This window comes from Gouania willdenowi, chromosome 22, assembly GCF_900634775.1.
Source record: "Gouania willdenowi chromosome 22, fGouWil2.1, whole genome shotgun sequence".
NCBI classification, from domain to species: Eukaryota; Metazoa; Chordata; class Actinopteri; order Blenniiformes; family Gobiesocidae; genus Gouania; species Gouania willdenowi.
Window position 1 is genome coordinate 29,750,150 of NC_041065.1, and position 22,965 is coordinate 29,773,114.

Below are 22,965 nucleotides of genomic sequence, written 5' to 3' on the forward strand. Positions count from 1 at the left end.
TTTAATTGACATTTCAGGCGCGAACAGAAGGTTGAAAAATACTGCACTAAGCGGTTGTTAATTTCTCAATTACAAACTGATTTTTGATTAATTACAATTATCGTTTAGATTTTCAAGAATTTGATCTTCCATTTAACATCAGTCGTCTGCTGAATTATTTGATTTCACCGCTATATCGTGTAAATGAAATATGTAAATTGGGAGGTTGCATGGTTTGCGTTACAATTTCAAACATTTAAATAACCGATCTTTGGAGAATTAATTCATAATAATCAATAATAAAATCACAATTAATCAAATATGGATTTTTTTCACCATCCCTATGAGTTGCAGCTTCATGATTTCATTATCAGTTTTAATTCCAGCACACACTGTATTGTGTTACAAAAATACCACACATTATTTCAGCTAGAAAATCACAATCTGCTGCATGTTTTTATTTTATTTTTTTATATCAACAGATTCATCACCAATTCTGGCTCAATAAAGTCCAAATTTTATTCTTGTACAATATGTACAACAAAGCATATTCTTGAACATTCAAGTTTTCAGTGCCTTAAATAGATCATATTTCTATTACTACAACGCAAGCCCCGCCTCATTGTCACACTTACACACTCAGACTGGGAAATCCTGTGTGAGAGGAAGGAAAAACCACACTGATTATCACATTTAACATGTTTGCACGTCTTAGTTTTAGTCTTCTGAACATTTACATCGCTTGTAGTCTGGTTGAAGTCGACTGAAGTGACCAAAACATTTCATAAATGACTTAAACTTTACACTTTAGAGCCTTTCAACGCCACGTAAATTGTCTGTCAGCATGTAGTGTTGGAAAGAAGCTAAAGGGGAATAATCAAAGCCTCTTTAGATGGAATTAAACACAGCTTAGCATCTTTGCGTTGTTGTCTCGAAATCAAAGGCTCGCCGTCAAAGCAGCTCCACACACACACACACACACACACGAGTGTTTAAAGTCTGACTTTGTCCTCTTTGTCCTCTTCGTCTCTTGTTCTTTTTTTTTTTTTTCTCAGGCGTCTTTTAAGCGTCTCAAAGGATTTCCAGAACGTCGCAGGGCACAAAGCCTTTTTTCTTCCCACTGGACACTATGATGAAGCCGCTGTGCTCGCACTCCTTACTCACACAGATCTGGAAGTGAAGATGTTAAAAAATATGAATACGATACATTTAAACCACCATATTTTCCTTTCGTTTAATAATCTACTTTAGTTACATACTGTAAATCGAATGTACTTGACAGTGCATCATGGGAAAAACTCCCATTGACCTGTGATGTCTTACTAATGTACGACTCATACTAAGTCTAACAAATAAAAATATCTATATTTTAAATATTAAACTTAAGGGTCTGATGATTATAAAAGCACTAGTTTAATATAAAAATGGTGTTACGATACTTCTAATAAGTCCACACCCCCAAAGAGCCATTTACAATAACATCTGATGGTTTATTAGAGATGGGCGATGTTATTAACCCACCGATATTATTGCCCATCTTTGCCATTAAATGTGCTAATATCAATTTTTTTCCCCCCACAGATATTTAAAAACAAAACGTCAGATTTCAACATAATCTAAATCTAACAATAACACAAGCATGTATGTAAGCAATGAAATAAATCAGATATATGAGGACATTTTTTAAGTATGCACGGTTGGCACACTAGTCATACTCAATCGTCCCATGATGCATTGCGAGCGGAAGGTAAAATCGTCCTGGGACCGGCTTCAAGCTTAAAAATCAAACATCCCCCTTTCAAAATAAAAGCATCTCTTCTTGTCTTCCACTAGTTTTTTAACGCTTTCGTAAATAGGGCTCTTGTTTTGGAGTTAACCGAAAGTTTTTTCAGTCGTAAATGCTGGAAAATCTCAGAAAATATATGAAATGTCGGCATAAAATGTGCTTCCGTGAGTTTTATGGATCAAATGGGCACATGTTGACATTCTACTTGGTCACTTTCTCACTTAAAATGTTTTTAGAACTTTTAAAAGTGGAGAAATAACAGATATTTAGCCTCAGTGTGATTCAGGTTTTTGTTGTTGTGGGTTCCAACTGCATCTTGGGAAACTTGGAAGTATACTTCAGTGGGAACACTCAATTAGGTCACCATCTTAACCATACTTCTAGTATATAGTAGACAGTACATACTCATTGAGTGTGTAGTAAGTACGTTAGTGTGCAATTTCAGGATCTACCATGTTTGTGAAACTGCATCCATCAAATGATGGAATCATTTATTCATCCATTTACCTTCTCAGAAAACTTTCTTTTCACTGACATTAAAACGTTTTCGTGCCTCGTGTAACAATTCTCTGCAGCTGATATATGACTAAACAAAGCCATAGCAGCAAACATGGATCTCTGCTCGTTAAAAAGCAGGAACATCTCGTTCTGGAACGACACAGAACAATCTAGAACATGTTTAACACAGTGATGGATGAGATTACCATCCCACCTGAATATCACATGTTTAATATCCAAATGTTCCTGCATGAAAAGTATTTATTAGATCATTCACAAAAAAACACACACGAGTTAACTCGTGAGCTGCTTATGGAAAGCCATTTTATATCAGTGACATGAACCATTATTAAGTTCTACTGGGGCTCAATTTTGGTTCACTGGTGTGCGAGTAAACTTTAGTAGTGAAGCAAAAAGTGTCACTAGTGTCATTTGCTTAAAAAAAAGGGGGCAGGGAAAGAAATTTCAGGCTTGCCATTGGCTTTCGAAAGCATTTCAACCAATTAGGGAACTGGATTTGGATTAGAGATTAATAATGGTTGATATCACTGAGATTGAATCTCAAATGGCTTTCCATAGCTGCACAAACTATTACATGATAGTTCGTCAATCCTCAATTCATGTCTCTAGTTAAAGGTCACATGTCATGCTATTATTCACCCACATCTCCATTTGTTCTAAGAACCCCAAAAACATAGTATTTGAGGTTTATTTTCCCAAACTCGCCTGTTTTCCAGAGTTTTGGCCTCTGAAAAGTCACTTTCTGATCAACTCCACACAAACAGGATGATTTGCGGTCTACTTATGCATATTCATGAGTGCACTTTTATCATATTTAAAGCACAGAAAAGTCAGTTTAGCGTAACATGGGCCCTTTAAGTAGTGCATACAGTTGTAATGTTACTAATTCACTAGTGAAGTCTGAAATGGTCCCTCGTTTACTAGTTTAAGCCCTGACTAGTAAAAGTTAAATATTTACTAGTTGACTAGCAAACATATTTGCAGCAGCACTAGTAAACTAGTACAAATGAAGGAGGCGGGATGAGAACAAAATCCTGAGTGTTCTTTGGTTGTCATGTTTTATTTTGAACTGGGGAGTCAATAGGAAGCCTCTGGCCATGCTTCTACCACCTTATTATTATTATTATTATTATTATAATAACTTTTTCTGTAACTAGTTAACCAGTGCTTCGCATATTTCCCGCCCCTTTATAGTGTTTGAGGTAAACACGAACTCTTTGTGAGGTCACACTACCTCTCCCTCCTTCAGGGTGATCTGCCCTTGTTCTTTGCAGCCGATGAACGTCCGATTACATCTAAACACTTGGTCTCCGGTCTGTAGCTGATGAGCAAAGGCTGCTGGGAAGAACCCGATCCTGTCCTCAATCACCCCCTGAGGAAAAAATAAATAAATAATAGATTTACTAAATGTTGTCCCTTTGGTATTTTCACCTATAATTCATCACATTACTGATTAAAAGCTGAAGTTACATGAATAAGGTCCTATTTACACGAGGTCAGAGCTGGCGTGAGATCTGATCTTAGCGTACACTCACGTCAGAATTGATATTAAATACCGAATCTTGATCTGAGCGTACGAACGCGTTGATAAATGAAGGCAATGCAGCGCACGTAGAAGGACGTCTGTCCACGTAGAAGGACGTCTGTCCACACACATGCATGGAGCATCGCTGCTACATCAGGTGCTTGTTTGTGTTTGTTTGTTGATCTGCTCTCCTGGTATCCATTATTCAGCCACCAGATGAGCCAGATGTCTCTGTTTATCTACAGTCTGGGCTCGAATGTGTGATGACTTTCCTAATGGTTCTGGAGGCAGCAGCAGTCGCGCTCTGGCCATTTTTTAATCATCAATCATACATTGGTGTATTGGATTGGCCTATTATTACTCATCCTTTTAGTCGTTACAGTTGTTGTAATTTTGCAGTCTCTCATGGAAAACTTTGGGAAAATCCATGTGTCACCACTTTGCTGCAGTAACGTGATATCACACATACCTTCCACCAGTCATCATTGGAGTCATCAGCTAGTAAGATCCGATCTCCTGCTCTGCAACGTGAAGAAAATGACAACGAACAAACAAAAATGGAGATTAAATCTTTACGTGGTCCGTCTAATAAACATTGGGGCTTTAAGTAGGTGCTGCTGATGCAGGTGTGTGAACAAAAGAAGGTGTATATAAAAAAGACTGCTGTTAGCAATTCCCTTTCATCCTGGAAAGGAGTTAATCACTGTCCTCCATCGTGGTGTGAGCGGGAAATTACAAACATCTGGAATTTACTGGTTTTATTGCAGGATGGGCTGGACTTTTTCTTTTCTTTTCTTTTTTTAAAACGTGGTTATCGTAGCAGAGGAGGACTGAGAGAATGTTGTTTGATTCTAAGTAACATTTTACAACTAAAAGCAGCAGTTTTAAATAAACACAAGTGTGATTTATATCACGCAATAATTATGTAGTCAAAGCTCCACTACTTTGTATATAAATATTCCCCATTTCTGTGAACTTTTTTTTCAAGAAATTTACTTTGATCTCCTGATATGTTTGACTGTCAACTGCCAGTCTTCTCCAGAGGCATCTGCTAATCGCAATTATGTTTTCTTGATTTCTACATAATAATTCCAGAAACTTAATATTGTCTTCTTTTTTCATTTATTCAGACACATTTTTTTAGGAAATTTGCTTTGAACTCCTGACATGTTTTGACTGTCAACTGCCAGTCTTCTTCATAGGCGTCTGCTGATCGCTTTGATGTGTCCTTGACTTCGCGTAATAATTTCATATATTCAGACCACTTTTTTCAGGAAATGTACTTTGATCCACTGACATGTTTTCAACTGTCAACTGCCAGTCTTCTTCAGAGGCGTATGTTGATCGCTTTGATGTTTTCTTGACTTCTATGTGAGAATTCTTTTTTGTAGAATATCTAAGGTTTCATTTAGTCAGACAACTTTTTCAGGGGAAGGTCAAGGGCACATCAAAGCGATCAGCAGACGCCTCTGAAGAAGACTGGCAGTTGACAGTCGAAACATGTCGGGAGATCAAAGTCAATTCCCAGAAAAAAGTTGTTGGATAAATGAAACCTTAACATATTACTCAAAAGAAGGACAAATTGAACTTGCTGGAATTATTAAGCAAGTTCAATTTGCTGTCAAGGAAACATCAAAGCGATCAGCAGATGCCTCTGAAGAAGAGTGGCAGTTGATTTATTCCCCTTTTTTTTTTATCTCTAGCTCATTGACCTGTTTCCTCACCTGCTTTACAGTTATTTTAAAAACTAAATTATGTTTTTATTGTTTAAAAAGACATAGATTTATTACATTGTTTTCTTTTCAGTGTGTTTTCCTAACTTTGATTTTGTGCTTAAATTGAGCTGTTTAGATATCCGTGTTGTGTTGTCTAAAGGAGAATAGTCCGTTAGCATCATCTCTAGTGTTAAGTAGCTCAACAAAGAGGAAACGGATCAAATAAGCTTTTAAACTAAAGCTAACGGAAGGTTCATTACAGAGTTATAATAAAAGCCAGTGACTAAAACTAATGAAATTCTGCTGAATTAAAATAATAATCTTCTCCTTTTAGCAGAGAAATGAATATGAGGCAGGAGTGTCAGCGTGTTCTCCAGGTAAAGTCGAAGAATTCCAAATGAAGGCTGATAATTGACGTTTTCTAAAACTCATTAAAAAGAACAAAGAGCGTTGACTTTGTCTGCCCTGTTTATATCCTAAATCCTTCGATGATTTCAGGTTTTCAATATTTATATTATTATATTATTATCACAAGAAATCTTATTATTAACATATTGGCCCACCAGTTAACAGACAAAACTTCCTGTGTGGAACGTAGAGGAGGTTCTTTTCTTATTTACTTTCATTTGAATAGTGACGCATGGGTTCATCTTATTAATAAAGGGTTTTTTACATTGATTTGAACAGATAAAATGACACAAACTGTGTTGATTCACTCCACACATGCACGTATCCACTACTGTGAAAATCATGAGCGTCTAATGGTTTTCTGCAAAATAAATCACATAAGTGTGGGGAATAAGAAAAGGCCACAGAAGCCCGTGGGAGACGTTAATGGAGAGGGTGGATTTTCCAAAGACGGTTCATCACTCTCATAATGATGCTGAGAAGACAAGGGACGGACTTGATATTAATAGACGCACGCACGTACGCACACAAATACGCCACACTAATGAGGCTAATTTAGGGAGCAAAAACTGGGGCGTTAGTTAAAAAAAAGGTGGAACTAATGAGTGAATGTGGTGATGTGTCTAAAAACTAAACTACACAGGAAACAAAAATGACAAATGACTAAAAAAAAGAAAAAAAGACACAGACCACAGAGTAAAACCTGTCAGTAGGGTTGGTTATGACATCATCATAATTGTAATCATAATTGAAAAAATATGTTGCTGTTGTAATTGAATTGTCTAATTGATTTTGTAACTGTAATTGGCACGACAATTCCACAACAATTGACGATTACAACTTAATGAAACGTAAACTTGTGGAACCATGTTACAGTTCTATGGCTTATACATGTACAGTATATAATGTGTTTCATATCAAGTTTAAGGATCATGTTATACTGACAGAAAAAAAGACTCTGACACCCCACACCAATAATATTAATACCAATATTTTCATTGATTAGGAACCAAGGTAAAATAAAAATATTATAAAATAACAGATAATTGTGTATGTAGTGTATTTTACAGCTGATTTAAGACATGGTTCAAACTAATCCATTATCATTAGAGATGCTAACAGAAAGCTAACACAACAGGAAGGTTACAAAGGCTCAGTAATTGTAATTGAGAAGGTAATTGTAATTGACTTTCAGGGGGAAATAATATTTGGAATTTTAATTGTAGTTAGAAAAAATGCTGGTCAACAAAATTATAATTGAGTTGTAATTGAACATGGATAATTGGAAGACATAATTGTAATTTAAAAATGTAATTGACCCCAACCCTGCCTTTCAGTAGTACTATCTGCAGTGCGTGTGTGTGTGTGTGTGTGTGTGTGTGTGAGAGAGAGAGAGACATAAACTGTATTTCATTTAACTAATGATATGATGATAATAATGATGATGATGATGATGATGATGATGATGATGATGATGATTAAAGTGATGATTAATTAATTAGTAGGAGGAAGATGATAGTGGTGAGGTCATTGATGATGAAGGTAAAAGGCTCATCATGATAATAAAATGGAGAAGGATCATTCAGTGATGACGTAGTGATGATTAATAATGATAACTGATGATGATGATGATAATGATGATGTAGAGAAAAAGTAGAATAAATATAATTTCATCTGCATCACTCGGTGACTAGAAACAATGACAGTGAAGATGATGAAGATGATTTACAGTATATTATTATTATAATCCTGAAGCTGATAAACAGTAGCAGGCCTGTTTCTAATATATTTAATCTATCTTTTAACACATGAGAGATCCAGTTTAAACTCTAAATAAATCCCACTAATCAGCGTCATCATCAAAACCACTTTGGAAAATAATAATCTGTGCTTTAGACAGGATTTAAGTAAACTTTCACTATGAAGACACTTCAAAGTCCAGAGCATTTAGTTTGAATAAAAACAGCCATGATACTGATCAAAAGCCAAAAGATTGGATGAATTTGCTTTGCTGTAGAAAAGAAGAAATGGGAGCAAGAGACCAAAACATTTTGAGAAGAAGAAGAAGAAGAAGAAGAAGAAGGAGAAAGAAGAAGAAGAGAAGAAGAAGAAGACAGAAGAAAGAAGAAGAAGAAGAAGAAGAAGAAGACGAGAGAAGAAGAAGAAAAGAAGAAGAAGAAGAAGAAGAAGAAGAAGAAGAAGAGAAGAAGAAGAAGAAGAGAAGAAGAAGAAGAAGAAGAAGAAGAAGAAGAAGAAGAAGAAGAAAAGAAGAAGAAGAAGAAGAAAAGAAGAGAAGAAAGAAGAAGAAGAAGAAGAAAACAGTTGATCAAAAGTTTAACACCACAGTTTGAAATGATAGGGGTCAAAAAAGGACTTATGAAGGTAGATTTGTGTCTTTATTTATCAATCAATAAAAGTTTACTTCAATCAAAAAAAAAAAACATTTTCAAACAAATTCAAATTTTTTTTTATTTAAGACCAAAATAATTGCATTTTTATTAAAAAGTCAACTTTATTGTATTTGGGCCATATTATGGTAGTACATTTGTCTCTTTATTATTCAATCAGAAAAGTATTTAAATTAAAAAAAAAACATTTTCTATCAAAGAAAAAATTGTTTGAATGCAAAAAAAAGATTAAAAAAATTGCATTTGTACAAAAAAACACTTTTTATTTTTGATTCAAGTGAAAAAAGTTTTGAGGCTATTTTATTTGGGATTATATCATTTTGACACAAACATTCTGCAGTGGGCGGAGGGCTTCCCTATTGGTCAGACATGTTTGAGTGACAATTCTCTTCACCAATGACATTTAACATACACTTCTCTCTCGACAACAAGCAAGTCATTATTGGATTTCAGTTCAAGGTTGTTTTCAATGAACTTCCTGTTCAAAATATTTGGTCACTTGTTCCCATTTCTTCTCAAAACGGTGCAAAATTCTTCAAACATCCACATTTAATTCCTTTCCTTTTCAATCACACAGCTATAACATAAAATCTAATGTGAACCAACCTCATCTCCAGGTCATGGGCTGTCCTGGGGGGTGAAGTCACACAAGGCCACGTAGGTGCACAGCTTTAGGACGTCTTCCCACGGTGACTCTGCTCCAACTGGACCCCAGACGAGACACAGAGAATCAATCAATCTCACACATTTTGCTAGTGTTGTGTGTTCAAAACCAAACCATACAAGAACAAAACTTGCCCGAGACCAGAATGCACCGAGACCAAGACAAGACCAAGACGGAGAAAAGCCGGAGACTGAGACCAAGACCATACCAACAAGGTTCGACAGTTAAATAACATTCTCTCTTTTAAATACATTTGACGGACAAAAAAAGGTATGTCTGCAACTCTATCAAAGCAGAACATTGTAAAACTCTACTATTACTGCTCTACTACTATCTACTATTGCTACTGATGAATTCACAATTATTCTAAATATCTGAAAACAAAATTTTTATGTCAGGTGAATGCACAGCAAGTGTTTAAATGTATTTTCTGCCAACAAATAACAAGGCTCGTCACAGTTTTGCAGCTTGAAATATTTTGAAGGAGGAAGAACAATCAGGGAAGCCAATGGAAAATGGCTTTATTTGGACCTTCAATACCAACTATTCTGTAACCGTTAAACTGCAAATGACATCAAATGCCCAGCCTGAACAAGTTCTGAACCAAAAAATACAAAAACAACGAGCACGGTGGGGTTCATACGGCCACTATACGAGTAGTCATCTCCTTGTTCTCACATTAAAAATAAAAAAGTTTAAAAATAGCAGGAATTAGTGCTGGTACGGACCGCTGTTGACAGAAAAATGCTGAGTCCGGGAGTTGGAGACCGAGCCCTTTAAAATGTGGTCTTGAGACCAAAACCAGAATGAGACGGAGTCCAGTTGTAGGGTCACTGGTCAGATGCAGTCACAGGATTTATTTGGTCAAAGGGTTTTGTGAGGCAGGACCGGTCTGGGATCAGAGGTTTTTATGTGTGTGTGTCCCAATGAATCTGTAGTTGTTCTGTGCTCTCAGGGTTTTGTAAGTTTCTGATAGTGCTAAGCATAACAATGACAGAATCTCTGAGAAGAGACCTTGGCAAATGTTGTCGGTGTACGATGGTATCTGGCCTGCTTAGGGCCAGCTGTGACCAGAACCAGGAGAGATTCTATAATCACAGATCAAGTACTACAACACTAACATATACTGTATGCCGATGTGCAAACCTACATCATATGGAAACAGTGCGTTGGCAGGAGAAACCCTTTGTTTACACACCGATAGACCCAAGAGCTGCTGAAGTTGCTCTGCAATCTGTTGGTTTTTATGAGTGGGAGGAACCAGGCTCAGGTTGGATGGTGAGGAAGGAAGGGTGTTGGAACAATTTGACACAAGAGACTTTGCCATTTTGCCAATCTTTGTTCTATTTCGGGAAGCTGCTGACTACATTTTTTCCAATTTCATCTCCATTAGATGCTGCGACCCTGAAATGCCTCAATATGATAACTTGGTGACTGGAAGGAAATAAGTTCCAATAAGTTTTCATCTCAGGAGGATGCATTTCCTTTGTGCAGAAACGAAGAAGAAGTGTGTCTGATCTCTGTGGCTATCCGAGCGTCACCCACATGGACTGGGACTGGAGCTGATGGATGAGTCCAGTTAGCTGCAGACGCAGGAAAAGAACTTTGTTTGCCTCAAAGTGTAAAAAAAATACATCAAGCATGGATGAAGTGTTGCAGGGAGGCCGATGTTTATGCTGTGGGGGAATGAAACAGTGGATGTGCTTGTAGAGAGAGCAAATAATCGAACAAGCATGAACAACGATGCTTTCGCAAAAAGTTTGATCACACAATGTGGCAAACGTTAGGACGCAAAACCAGTTAAATCTAAAAAAAAACTGGTATCATGAATTTGGTTTCGGTCATTCCATGTCATTTTTAACAATGTTCAGGACATCCCCACGCACTTCGGTATCAAAACATTCTGAAATGTTTACTAATTGTTTTGTGATTATTCAATAGGTACACTGTACATTTCTAGTTTGATTGGATGAATACTTTTTTAGATATGAACAGTTTAGTCAGATGCCTATTTTTTCTTCCAAATCTCAGGATCTCCATCACATTAGGATAGTAACTAGTGTAAAAATAATAAACAATAAATGATCATGAGACACAGAGGCAAGCTACAATGGCCTCATTTAAAGGATTTTCAATATCGGCATGTGGTGAAATGGCCCCAAAGTCTGGGTCCAAAATAAAAATGAAAAAGTTGCATGAAGAAAATTGTTTTATATCCCAACAAAGAGTCATATTTAAACTATACATTAAACAGAGATCAGATTTTTTTTCTCACATTCCCACATGCAGTTATGGGCCAATGAAAATAGTTAAAAAAAAAAAGGGGGGTTTTTTGGAATTCAAGAGCGTGTCACCCAAGAACCAATGCATAAAGGTGACTAATCATTAGTGATGTGAACAGTCTATGTTCATAACTCAAAGCTGATTAAATTACAGGGAGCTGAAGCATATGCGAAGTTGTTTTAATGAAGACCCAAACATGTTCCATTCCCAGACCCTGAAAAAACTTTTTTCCAATTTAAGGAGCTGGCATATCCACCAGATAGGATGTATAACAGATCCGTTTATATATTCTGATAGAATAGGTGGAGCTATATATACAAAACCAAAGTTCAGTTTCCTATGTGATGTAATTCCTGAGAGATTGAAAGCTGAAAATGGAATAAAAATAAGGATACTGTACATACCCCCTTCACTAAATTGTCTATATCTGAAAAAGTTTTCATCCATTCAAGCTAAAAATGTACAGTGTGTCTATTGAATAATCACGGAACAAATGATAAGAATTTCAAAATTTTTGGAACCAAAGTGCGCGGGCCATTTGTTAAAATGAAAACCAATCCAGACCAGTTCACTCTCCGTTGATCTCTAAGTGTTCCACAGTGTGAACAGATGGCGACTGCGTTTGACTGAGTTGTGGGTTCCGTCCTCTTAATTGTGCAGCTTCGTCTCTGCTGAAGGAGCAGTTCATTTCCATGCTGAGCCTCCATCTGTCTGTCCTGACTCCGCTGTCGACTCGACAGACAACGGCTCTGTGCCAGCTGTGCTCGGTCCAGCCCGATAAGGACAAAGCTTTTCCCCTAGAATGGACGACTGGACTGTTAGAGTGTGCTGCGGTTTAGGGAAAAGCGTGTCAGCCTTGTAAGGGTATTTGTTTCAGTATCTGTGCTCTTCTTCTACACCATGACAAACAATGATAAACACGTTCAAACTTCAAAGCAGAGGTGGACTGGAACAAAATTCAGCCTGGCATTTTCTGTTGAAACCAGACCACTACATTATCACAATGTAGACACATGTAGTAGCTGTTATTAAGTCAGTGATGCTCAACATGGGGCTCTTTATGTTTTCATTGTAATTATTATTCCCCAGAAAAACCTTAAAAGGGGGAAACTTTTTTAACCCATTTTATCTATTTCCTTCGACCATTTGCACTACTTCCTTTATCCAATTTTTGCCCCTTTTCAAAAATTCTGACAGTTGTTTTTCAGACTTTAGCTCCTTTTGCAATAAATATCATTTTTCCTATTTCTTAAGTTCTTTTTGACACTTTTTATCCAATTTTTGTCCTTCCTTTTAAAAAATTTTGGCCACTTTCATCCAAATATGCTAACTTTTGCTCAATAAATACCACTTGTTTCCTTCTCTCCTACATTTTTCCCCTTTTTGTTCCACATTTAACCCTTTTCCACTATTGATTGCCACATTTTTATCCATTTCAGCTACCCCTTGCCATTACGTACCACCTGGTTTTTCTTTATTGCCCATTTTTTGGCGGAACTCTTGACTGCTTTTGGCCCATTTTCGTCACTTTACAATCTTTTCTTGCCACATTTTTGCCACATATGACACTCTTTTCAGACTGTAGCTTCCTTTTGCCAATAAATATCCATTTTTCACATTTTTTGCCTGATAAATACCATTTGTTTCCTTTTTCCCCTACATTTTAGCCTCTTTTTATTTTACGTTTTTGCCCTTTTTTCACTATTGTTTGCCACATTTTGCCCATTTAGCTACCATTTGCCATTTACATACCACTTTGTTTCTCTTCATATTGCCAATTTTTTGGCAACTCTTGACTGCTTTTGGCCCATTTTAGTCACTTTTCACTCTTTTCTTGCCACGTTTTTCACTCTTTTGGACCATTTGTGGCCACCTGTTACAATGTCTGCTTTCACTCGCTCATCACACAAAATAATGTAGCGGACCGGATCGGCCCACCGGGGCGATGCCCGGGTGTGCCAGATGGCCATGCAGTCCACCCCGGTTTCAAGGTAAACACAAAAGATGGCCACACTTAAAAGAATAAGCGATACTCTGCCAGCGTGGAAGGAAAAGATCAAAGGAAATTTGGGCAACGTTGAAACGTACGCGTGAAAAATTTCCAGAAGGAAGTGATATTCACACAGGTTTAAACAGGATAAACACCACAGATTCAACATAGTATCAGTGCAGGCCAGTGGTTTGTCAGCTCAGCTTTAATTTGTAACAGGAGGAAGTTTCCTCTCAGTCCTGGGAAAACTCAGCAGCGAGCAGCGGGGCAAAGGGGCAGAAGGACTAAAGCACAGAGGAGCTATGAATACTGTGAGAACCAAGAAGAGATTCAATCTACAACGTTCAATAGGAAAAGTTGCAGAATGTTATTTAAAATAGAAGTCTTAACTTGCTGTTCTTTGTTCCACAATGTTTCTTTTATTTTATTTTGCATGGAAGAACATTTTTTATTTGACCATAACTATCATTCATTTAGAAGTATGACATCAACTTTTCAGTTTGTTGTGATGACTGCATTTAAAATTGAAATATAATACATTTGTGTTTCAGATCAAAACTTGAATATGAGAACTGTTATTTCAGGATATATACATCTAGATGTGTTAAACAAGTCAGGACAGAGCGCCTTTACCCACTTTTCAAGTGAGCAAAAGTACTGGAACGTGTGATTGATGGGCTTTTCTAGTTGCCTTTTAGATTGCTTCAACATTAAATAGTTGTTGTTTTTGACTTTGGGTTTCATCTGTGAAAAGTGCATTTGCTGTTAAGCGAACATGAAGACCAGAGAGCTACTATATCTATGGAGAAAAGCAAACCATTTTGAAGCTGAGAGAAAAGGGAAAATTGATCAGAGCTATTGCACAAACACTGGGCATAGCCAATACAACAATTTGGAATGTCATGAAAAAAGAAAGAAACTACTGGTGTACTGAGCAACAGACATCAAAACAGGTCGGCCAAGGGTATCAACAGCAGTCTCATACCTTTGTCTCATATTCATGTTGTGATCTGAAACCTGAATGTCTTCAGTATACAACAAAAACAAAGGAAATTGACCTTGCCGTTCCAATACTTTTGGAGCCCGAGGGTACTGTGTGCACTACCGGTCCAAAGTTTTAGAACACCACACTTTTTACTGGAAATTATTCAGTTTATTGTGTCATTGCACTCTGAAATGAAGCATAGAAAAAAATAAGCAATTTGAGTTGAAAACAAAATCATGGAATCAATTATTTGGTTCTAAACTTTTGACTCTTCAAAGTAAGTGTTCTAACACTGCTTTTATTCAGACAGAGGGGGTTGGAAGTAACCAAGAGCAGTTTGAACACCTGTAGGAATTCGTAGCACCAGCTTTCAAGGCTGATTCAACCTTTCAACAGCTTTAAATTGTTAGCCCACTTTGTGTTTCCTGAAAAAGGCCTATTTGTAATTCTAATATACATTATTTTTCAGTTTTGGGCAACCAAACCTTTTTTTTTTTTTTACCTCTGGCTGTTTAGTACATACCTTTGTATCATTTCAAGCTATTCATTGGGACTTGCACGACTGAATTGCAATAAATAACTGGAAAAATTAAAATTTGACCGGTAGTGTATATATATTTAAATAAAGCCTTTAGTTTTTTCCTTAGCCTTTATTTACTCAGGAGAACCACATTGAGATCAATAATCTATTTAACAAGTGTGTCCTGCTTAAGTTAAGCAGCGGTACATAAAACATGTTAGTGCTAAAATAATACAAAAAAAAAAATAATGTTCTTAAAACAAACAAACAGCAAAGACGATAAGTACATGAAAAACAGTAAAAAGCACAGTCACAGAGGAAGAGCTTATTAAAAATAAATCTATAAAGCCACCAAACAGTCAATAATGAATGAGTTAAAACAAAAACGTGGTGAAGTTTTGGTGACAAAGTGTTGAAAAAGGGCACGAAACTCTCCCATTGAGACCAGTTACACAGAAAAAGACATTCTTAGTAAGTATGACCCACATCCATGTAGTGACAAATAATTTAATAAATATTTCTCTTACCGCTAAGACGTCAGGTTTTCCCTCTGATTGGTGGTAAATCTCGACCCCGTTCTCCACGACTGTAAAAACTAAACACATTTACAGACTTAGCAAACAATCGGATAACGAGCCTAAAAAGCATCAATAACATGTTATAGTATATGAATTTATTAGCGCTTTTGAATAAATGTAATGAGAACCAATCAGGATATCACCTCTTAACAGCCACTCAACTTATAATAAACAAGAAGACATGGTCATCAACATCCCCCACCAGATTGGTTGTCATTATAACTCAGAACCTTTTCCTAAATGTCCTAAATCTAAGAACTTAGATGTATACATAAGAAAATATTATTACATCAGAATATAAAATTACTAACTCTCTTAAAAGGTTTCTAAGAAAAGCTGTGCCCTTTGAAGATACCTTGAATAAAAAAAAAAAAAAAAAAAAACGGCACAAGGTAATAACTAATTGCACGCTTCTCATTTTCGAACTCCATCAAGGTATTGATACCCTGAAGCCACCACACCGAATTTGGGTTATCCTATCTTAAACGGTTTCTGACACAAGCTGTCCCCTTTGAAGATGCCGCGAACAGAGTAAAAAAAAAACGGCACAAGGGCAATAACTCTGGAAAAAAATAGTTGCGCATTTTTTCATTTTCAAACTCCATCAAGGTATTGAAACCCTGAAGCACACACACTGAATTTGGTTATCCTATCTTAAAACGGTTTCTGACACAAGCTGTCCCCTTTGAAGATGCCACGAACAGAGTAAAAAAAACGGCACAAGGGCAATAACTCTGGAAAAAAATAATTGTGCATTTCTCATTTTCAAACTCCATCAAGGAATTGATACCCTGAAGCCACACACTAAATTTGGTTATTCTATCTTAAAACTGTTTCTGAGAAAAGCTGTCCTCTTTAACTTGGATGGACGGACAGACAAACGGCGCTCAAACCTATATCCCCCTTCCACACTCTGTGAACAGGGATAATAAATAAACACCCTGCAACCCTGAAAACAGGAAGAAGCGGGTCAGAAAATGGACGGATGGAAATAAACTAATAAAAATGTATAAAAAACTTTGATTTGACTCTTGTCCACTGAACTAAATAATATATTGTTACTGTTTTATTATGATAAATTATATTTTCTATGGGTAGACCCAATTGTCCCCTACATTTGTTTGAATCTCTTTCCATATAGAATTATTTCCCATTTGAAAGAAACACATTAAACAAAATGTGTTTTTTTGGTTGAGATAACCATAAATAAAAAAATGTTCTTGCACTTGTTCCATCCTTTCCATCCATAAGCAAACATATGAAACCAGGTTTGTATTAGTTTACCAAATCATCAGATGTTTCTCCCCACCTGTTTGCATTACATACATGTAGGAGATTTGTATTAATATTGACAGTATGTTCACTAAGAGAAGGAAATTATTACACAGCATGTAATATGTTGAACAAAAATGAACACTATCTGAAATCATCGGTCAGTGCATGTTACTTATCATATCACTAATCTACTAGTTCAGTGTTTTTTAACCTTGAGGTCAAATTAAATGTCAAGTAATCGATAAACAAAAATAAAAAATTTCAAATTAAAACACAATGGAAAATATTAACAAGTGTTTTATACTTTTACTTTCTAAAAATTAAAATATTATAATATATATTAATAGATATGAGCAAAATAAAGTAAAAAATATCTGAGCTGACGCACTGTACAATTCTTTAGTACATTAATCCTGGCTACTCTGTAGTTCAGGGGCATCAAACTCATTTTAATTCAGGGACCAAATACGGACCAGTTTAATCCCAAATGGCCCGCAGATTATAGGTGGTAAAATGAGCAATTTCATCTAGTTTCTTCCACCTATATTAGTATTTAAACAAGGCACAGACAATATCAAAGCATTAAGTGATTTTGTGACCAATTTTTATTTAATTTGGGAAAATTTGGGGGGATTAATTTCAGGAAATGTGTAGGAGTTTGGAAAAATTGAGAGTATTTAGTCAAAAATGACTCCCATCATGTATATAGTCATGGGGAAAACTGGACAGTTTCATTGAATTTGTGTATTTGGAGGTACCTAGATATCTACAACTGAATTAGATGGTGATTTACACAATGACTAATGTTTTTCGCTGACCATTTTTTACTTTGAGTTTGACACACGTGTTGTAGTTGAAACACATTCTAGAAGAAAAGAAAAAAAGTGTTTGGGGGTTTGCCACAAATTCATGATGTCAAAACGGGGTCACGAACCAAAAAAGGTTGGAAATAACTGTACGAGCTGTTTAATGGGGTTTAGCAGCTGTTATCCATTGTTAAAGTCATGGATGTATTCTAAAATCATATATACAAACCATATATTACTAAATACTGGACCCACTTAGTGACGGGTCTGATATTGTGTCTGTCTGTGAGTGCGTGGGTGGGTAGGTGCAGCCATCTATCCAGTGTGATTATGACGTCAGGTTCAGCATCTGTGTGCTCTTTACCCATAATAACAATCGGGCTGACAGATGGATATATTGTTGCCACATGGAAATATATACAGTATGCAATGTGCAAAATTGTGATTGTTTCTCTCCTGGGTTTCATTGAAATTCAGCATCGAGTCAATGGAAGTTCAGTTCAAGGCCGATCTGTCACTCATTCAATGCATTTGACTCCTGGATTAAATTAGCGGCTGATGTCACAATACCTTCTTGTGCTTGGTGGGCGATTCTTCTATCAATATTACACGATTGATAGTTCAAGGAGGGTTTATAGCGCATTATGTTTATCCTTGGGTGGAATTCAAGCTTACCATCGTCGCTGTGTTTCCTCTGCACAACTCCTGTCGACTGCAGTGAGCCACGACCTCCTCTGGAACCTTATCCAGGTCACTGGTCTGCAAAGACAACCAAGGGAACCATCAGGGAACCACCATTATTGGATACAAATTGCATACGTGTTGAATAGAAGTGGAAAAAAAGAAAAAACGAATTAGCTTCCAGTCTAAACGTTCCCAAAGATAGAATAAGAGGCATTCATATCACAATTACCAATATTACTTTAAACTGTGAACCACTGGTTACAAAGATTATCTGTGGGGGTTGAAAGATTTTATTGTGTATAGGGTCATTCCATGTCATTTCACAAATAGCCCACACACTTTGGTCCTAAAATATTCTGGATTTGTTTACCAATAGTTCTGTAATTATTCAATAAACACACTTCATACTATAAATTGAAACAAATATCATATTTTTTCTTACATTCCCACATGCAGTTAATGGGCCAATGAAAATAGTAAAAAAAAGTTTTTTTTCAAAATTCAAGAGACTGTCACCCAAGAACCAATGCATATATGTGATTAATAATTAGTGATGTGAACAGTCTATGTTCATAGCTCTAAGCTGATCTAATTACAGGGAGCTGAGGCATATGTTAAGTTGTTTACTGAAGGCCCAAACATGTTCCAGACCCAAACACCCAGACAAGCTTTTTCCCAAATTTGAGGAGCTGTCATGTCCACCAGATATGATGTATAGCAGATATTTTTATATATTCTGAGAAAGTAGGTACAGTTTTATTACTATACCAAATTTTAATTTCCTATGTGATGTAGTTCTGAGGTATTGGAAGCTGAAAATGAAAGAAAAAAAAAGGACTAGTGAAACATTGACACTGTCGTAGCAAATTATCTAATAATGGTTTAATGATACATTTATATTTGTCATGTGTGTATGATTAAGGGGATAATTTGTTTTTTAACTCTGGTGCCTGTTTTCTCTTCTTGCTTCGTCTTCGCCTTGGGGGTAGCCATTACACACACATACACACACACACACACATCACCCACACACACACACACATCACCCACACACACACACACACACACGTACATCCACAACACACACACACACACACACACACACACACACACCACACACCACACACACACACACACACACACACACACACACACACATCATATACACATACACACACTCACTCACTCACACACACACACATCATATACACATACACACACTCACACACACACACACACCACACACACACACACACACACACACACACCTCATATAGACACATACACACACACACACACACCACACACACCACACACACACACACACACACACAACACACCACACACACACACACACACACACACCTCATATACACATACACACACTCACTCACTCACACACACACACACACACACACAACACATACACACACACACACCCACACCATACACACACACACAACAAACACCATATACACATACACACACACTCACTCACACACACACACATCTAACGTTCACCCCGACATCGAAGGTGTCCCCTCCGGCAGACTGACCTTCCCCCCCTGGTCTCTTCTTTGTTGTCGGTGGAAGGGGGAAGGTGGGACAGTGGGGTATAAATGTGTGTGAAAGGAACTTTTTGGCCCCTTCTTCTTCTTCTTCTCGGGCTTCTTCGCGTCTCTCCTTTGGCCAAAGGAGACCACTGCTTTGTCTATCCCGCTTTGTACTTTTTATTTAGTTTAGATTAAATCATTTTTTATTACTTCATCATCTCTGCTGTCTGGTCTTCATCATTTATCACCACAGAGTGTGTTTTCAAGTCAAAGACGAGGGTAACCGTAAATTTCACCGTAACAACACATTACCCCCTTCACTAAATTTGTCATATCTCAAAAAGTATTAATCCGATCAAAGTAAACCATTTTAAATGTGCCAATTGAATAATTAAAGAACAATGAGTAAAAATAAAATAACAAGAATAAGTCATCAAACCGGAAGTCGCCATATTGGAGGTACTCAGCAGGTAAAGAAAGCAGATCAAGAATGACGAACAAAAGCAAACGGTGAATTATTGCTGTGTTTTTGGCTGTATCAATCGGTCAGACCACGAAAAACATTTGGAGTTTTATAGACCGCCAAAAGTTATCACAAATCAGGGAAAACAAAGTCAAAAGTTATCATAGGAAAGAAGGCGCTAGTGGCTAGCGAAGCTAAACCAGGATCTATGAGGCAAAAATCTGAAAAACATCCAAATGTGTTCGGCCCATTTCTTGTCAGGTAAGTGAATTGTTGATAGCAGCGGCTCTTAACTCATTTCTAGTGTGATGATAATAATATAATTAATAACAAGCTACTACATGTGGCATTATTGACTTAATATAATCACATTTATTATCCCGCTACAGTAGCAACATTTTTGTTAAAATAGAGCTAAAATGTGCTGTATTTCTCATTGTATTTCAGGTAAAATGTCTGACATTTATCAAAAGGAAGACCCAGATTGGGTTAGGGTTAAAACCAGGTAGTGGACGATATCAAGATACATAATAAACGAAAGACTCTCTGGGTCATCATTGATCCAGGACGAGGGAGCCAACTCGTTTGGATCTGCACCACCAATAAACCCCAACTTTTCCAAGTATTGTCCCCTTTCTCGTGGACCAAGTCCTTCCATGTATGCCTTTGCATCTATAATGCATTTTGAGGAGCTTTTTTGTGGTTTTGGACATTTATCCATTGCAGTGTTTTCCTCTGAGTGCCTCCAATATGGCCACGCATCCGGGTTACTGCTCGGAACGTGACGTAGGTGAAAACCCTCTATTATAAAAAGAGAGAAGTGCTCTTACTGAGTGTCTGTGTGGAGACTCGGAGCCACTGGGCCTCTTGGCCTTTTGTGCGAGTGACGTCCCGAACCTTAAAGCTTCATACACGGGGTCCACTTTGTTCCCGCACGCTTTACGATGAAAAGCAAACAGATGGAAACAGTGTGAGAAAAGTTTACATTTTTAAACTTTTAATCGTTCATGCGGCGCTCACCAATGGGCATGACTTCTTTGATGCAGCCGTACTGTTCCTGGATCAGTAATGGAGAGCTGTAGTACCTCCGAAAGCCTTTTGGCTGAACAAAAAGAAAGAAGACGACAGATGATGTAATCAAGTAGCAGGATTAGCATCACTCAGCCACACCGATTAATTCCTCATTCAACAGTTATTTAGAGCGGCTCTTGAAGTGTCACAGCGAGTCTTATGAGGTCAGATTTACGAGAGCAAACTCATTATAGAAAAGGGTTAATAAGCAGATTTTATTACAGAGATCAAGTGATTGATTGGTTTGAAACAACAACACTCACTGGCAGTGACTCAGCTTTCATCAATGTGTCCTAAGTAACTATTCAATCACTAGGTAATTATCCTAATGTAATTATTTGTAGTTATACATGAGCCTGCAAGATGTGTGGCCCCCAAAACGGCTTCAAAAACACACAAAACACTACGAAATGACAACAAAAACACAAAAAATGACCTATAACCTAAAAAACAACAAAAATGGACAAAATGACAGAAAAAATACAAAGAGACAACACAATTACATAAAATGATCTGTTGAGTTTGAGTATGAATATAAAAACAAACAGTGAATATCAGATATGTGACACAAAGGGCCTGTACTATGAAGCCGGATTTAATTTTATCACACAAACTTACGCAGCATCAGAGCCACGGACTGCACCTAAAATGAGGCGAATACGTGAATAGAAACACGCCTGTGCCTTAATTAAGAAAAACTGATCACCTTAGACCCTTTTTTTTAACTTTTTGCGGCAACCACAGGTAAAGAACAAAAAACACACCAATATGACTCAAAAAACAGATAAAGCAAACCCAAAATGAGCAAAAAAATTACACAGAAATATAACAAAAATACAAAAAATTACTCCTAAAACACATAAAGCAAAAAAAAATTACAAAAATGAGAAATATAATGCACACAAAAACACACAAATTGAAAAAAAAAAAAAATGTCCAAAACGACAACAAATACGAGATCAAAAAACACTCAGGTTGGTCATTATTCTAAATGCTGACTAAAATGTTGATCATGTGACCCTCAGATCAGACAATCATATTTTTGTGGCGCCCGCTGTTATAATAGTTGCCCATGTCATGTATACACAATATCAACAAAAAAAACGAATTCTATTAATCTCTCAAACACAGCGTCACTCCTAAAATAGCGACTCGTGTGCACTTCATCACATTGTAATTCACTATCTGACTTTTAATTATGCTGTATTGTTTTACACTGTATCATCTTCATGCTTCACATCATTGTTTATTTAGTCCTTATACACAATTGCAAAAAGAAGTTACTGGCAGTGGAATGAGGACACTAATAAACAACTAACCCCACTGCATGTGTAACAAATGTCGCAACAGCAGAAATTCCCAGAAAATGTCGACTCATACTAACTACAGCTACAAACAGCCTTGCTGACCATGTTTGCAAGATAAGTTACAGTATATAACCAAACAGACAGTCCAAAAAATGCCCAAACTGTTTAAAAACAAGTGTGAAACAGTTTTTTTTTTTATTATGAGTTACAAGTACGTACATTAAATGAGCATATCATAGGTGTCATCCTGTAGAATTCCACTGATCTGGCTTTAACTCTGATCTGATGTGTTCTTCAGCCAAGATAAACAAACTTATATTTAAGTGTCCACGTTTGAGAGTGGGGGTTGTATTTAGAGCAATGGGCTCCTCTGGGGGAAACTTCCTTTTTTATACATGACCTCCTCACCTCGTTTTCCACTCCTGAGAAACTGATCATATCTCCAG

The 22,965-nt window shown here is 36.8% G+C and overlaps 1 protein-coding gene across 1 annotated transcript in view; it reads right to left on the reverse strand.

Annotated features, from left to right (window-relative positions):
* Nucleotides 1-1,029: 1,029 nt before the first annotated feature.
* Nucleotides 1,030-22,965, reverse strand: part of stac (SH3 and cysteine rich domain) — a 43,656-nt gene continuing 21,720 nt past the window's right edge. Inside the window, 11 exon segments of the mRNA XM_028439001.1 lie at nt 1,030-1,149; nt 3,519-3,656; nt 4,279-4,330; nt 8,947-8,963; nt 8,965-9,020; nt 14,095-14,108; nt 15,299-15,377; nt 18,117-18,138; nt 18,141-18,200; nt 20,972-21,078; nt 21,162-21,243. Of these exon segments, the coding sequence (XP_028294802.1) occupies nt 1,051-1,149; nt 3,519-3,656; nt 4,279-4,330; nt 8,947-8,963; nt 8,965-9,020; nt 14,095-14,108; nt 15,299-15,377; nt 18,117-18,138; nt 18,141-18,200; nt 20,972-21,078; nt 21,162-21,243 (726 nt within the window). The 3' untranslated portion in view covers nt 1,030-1,050.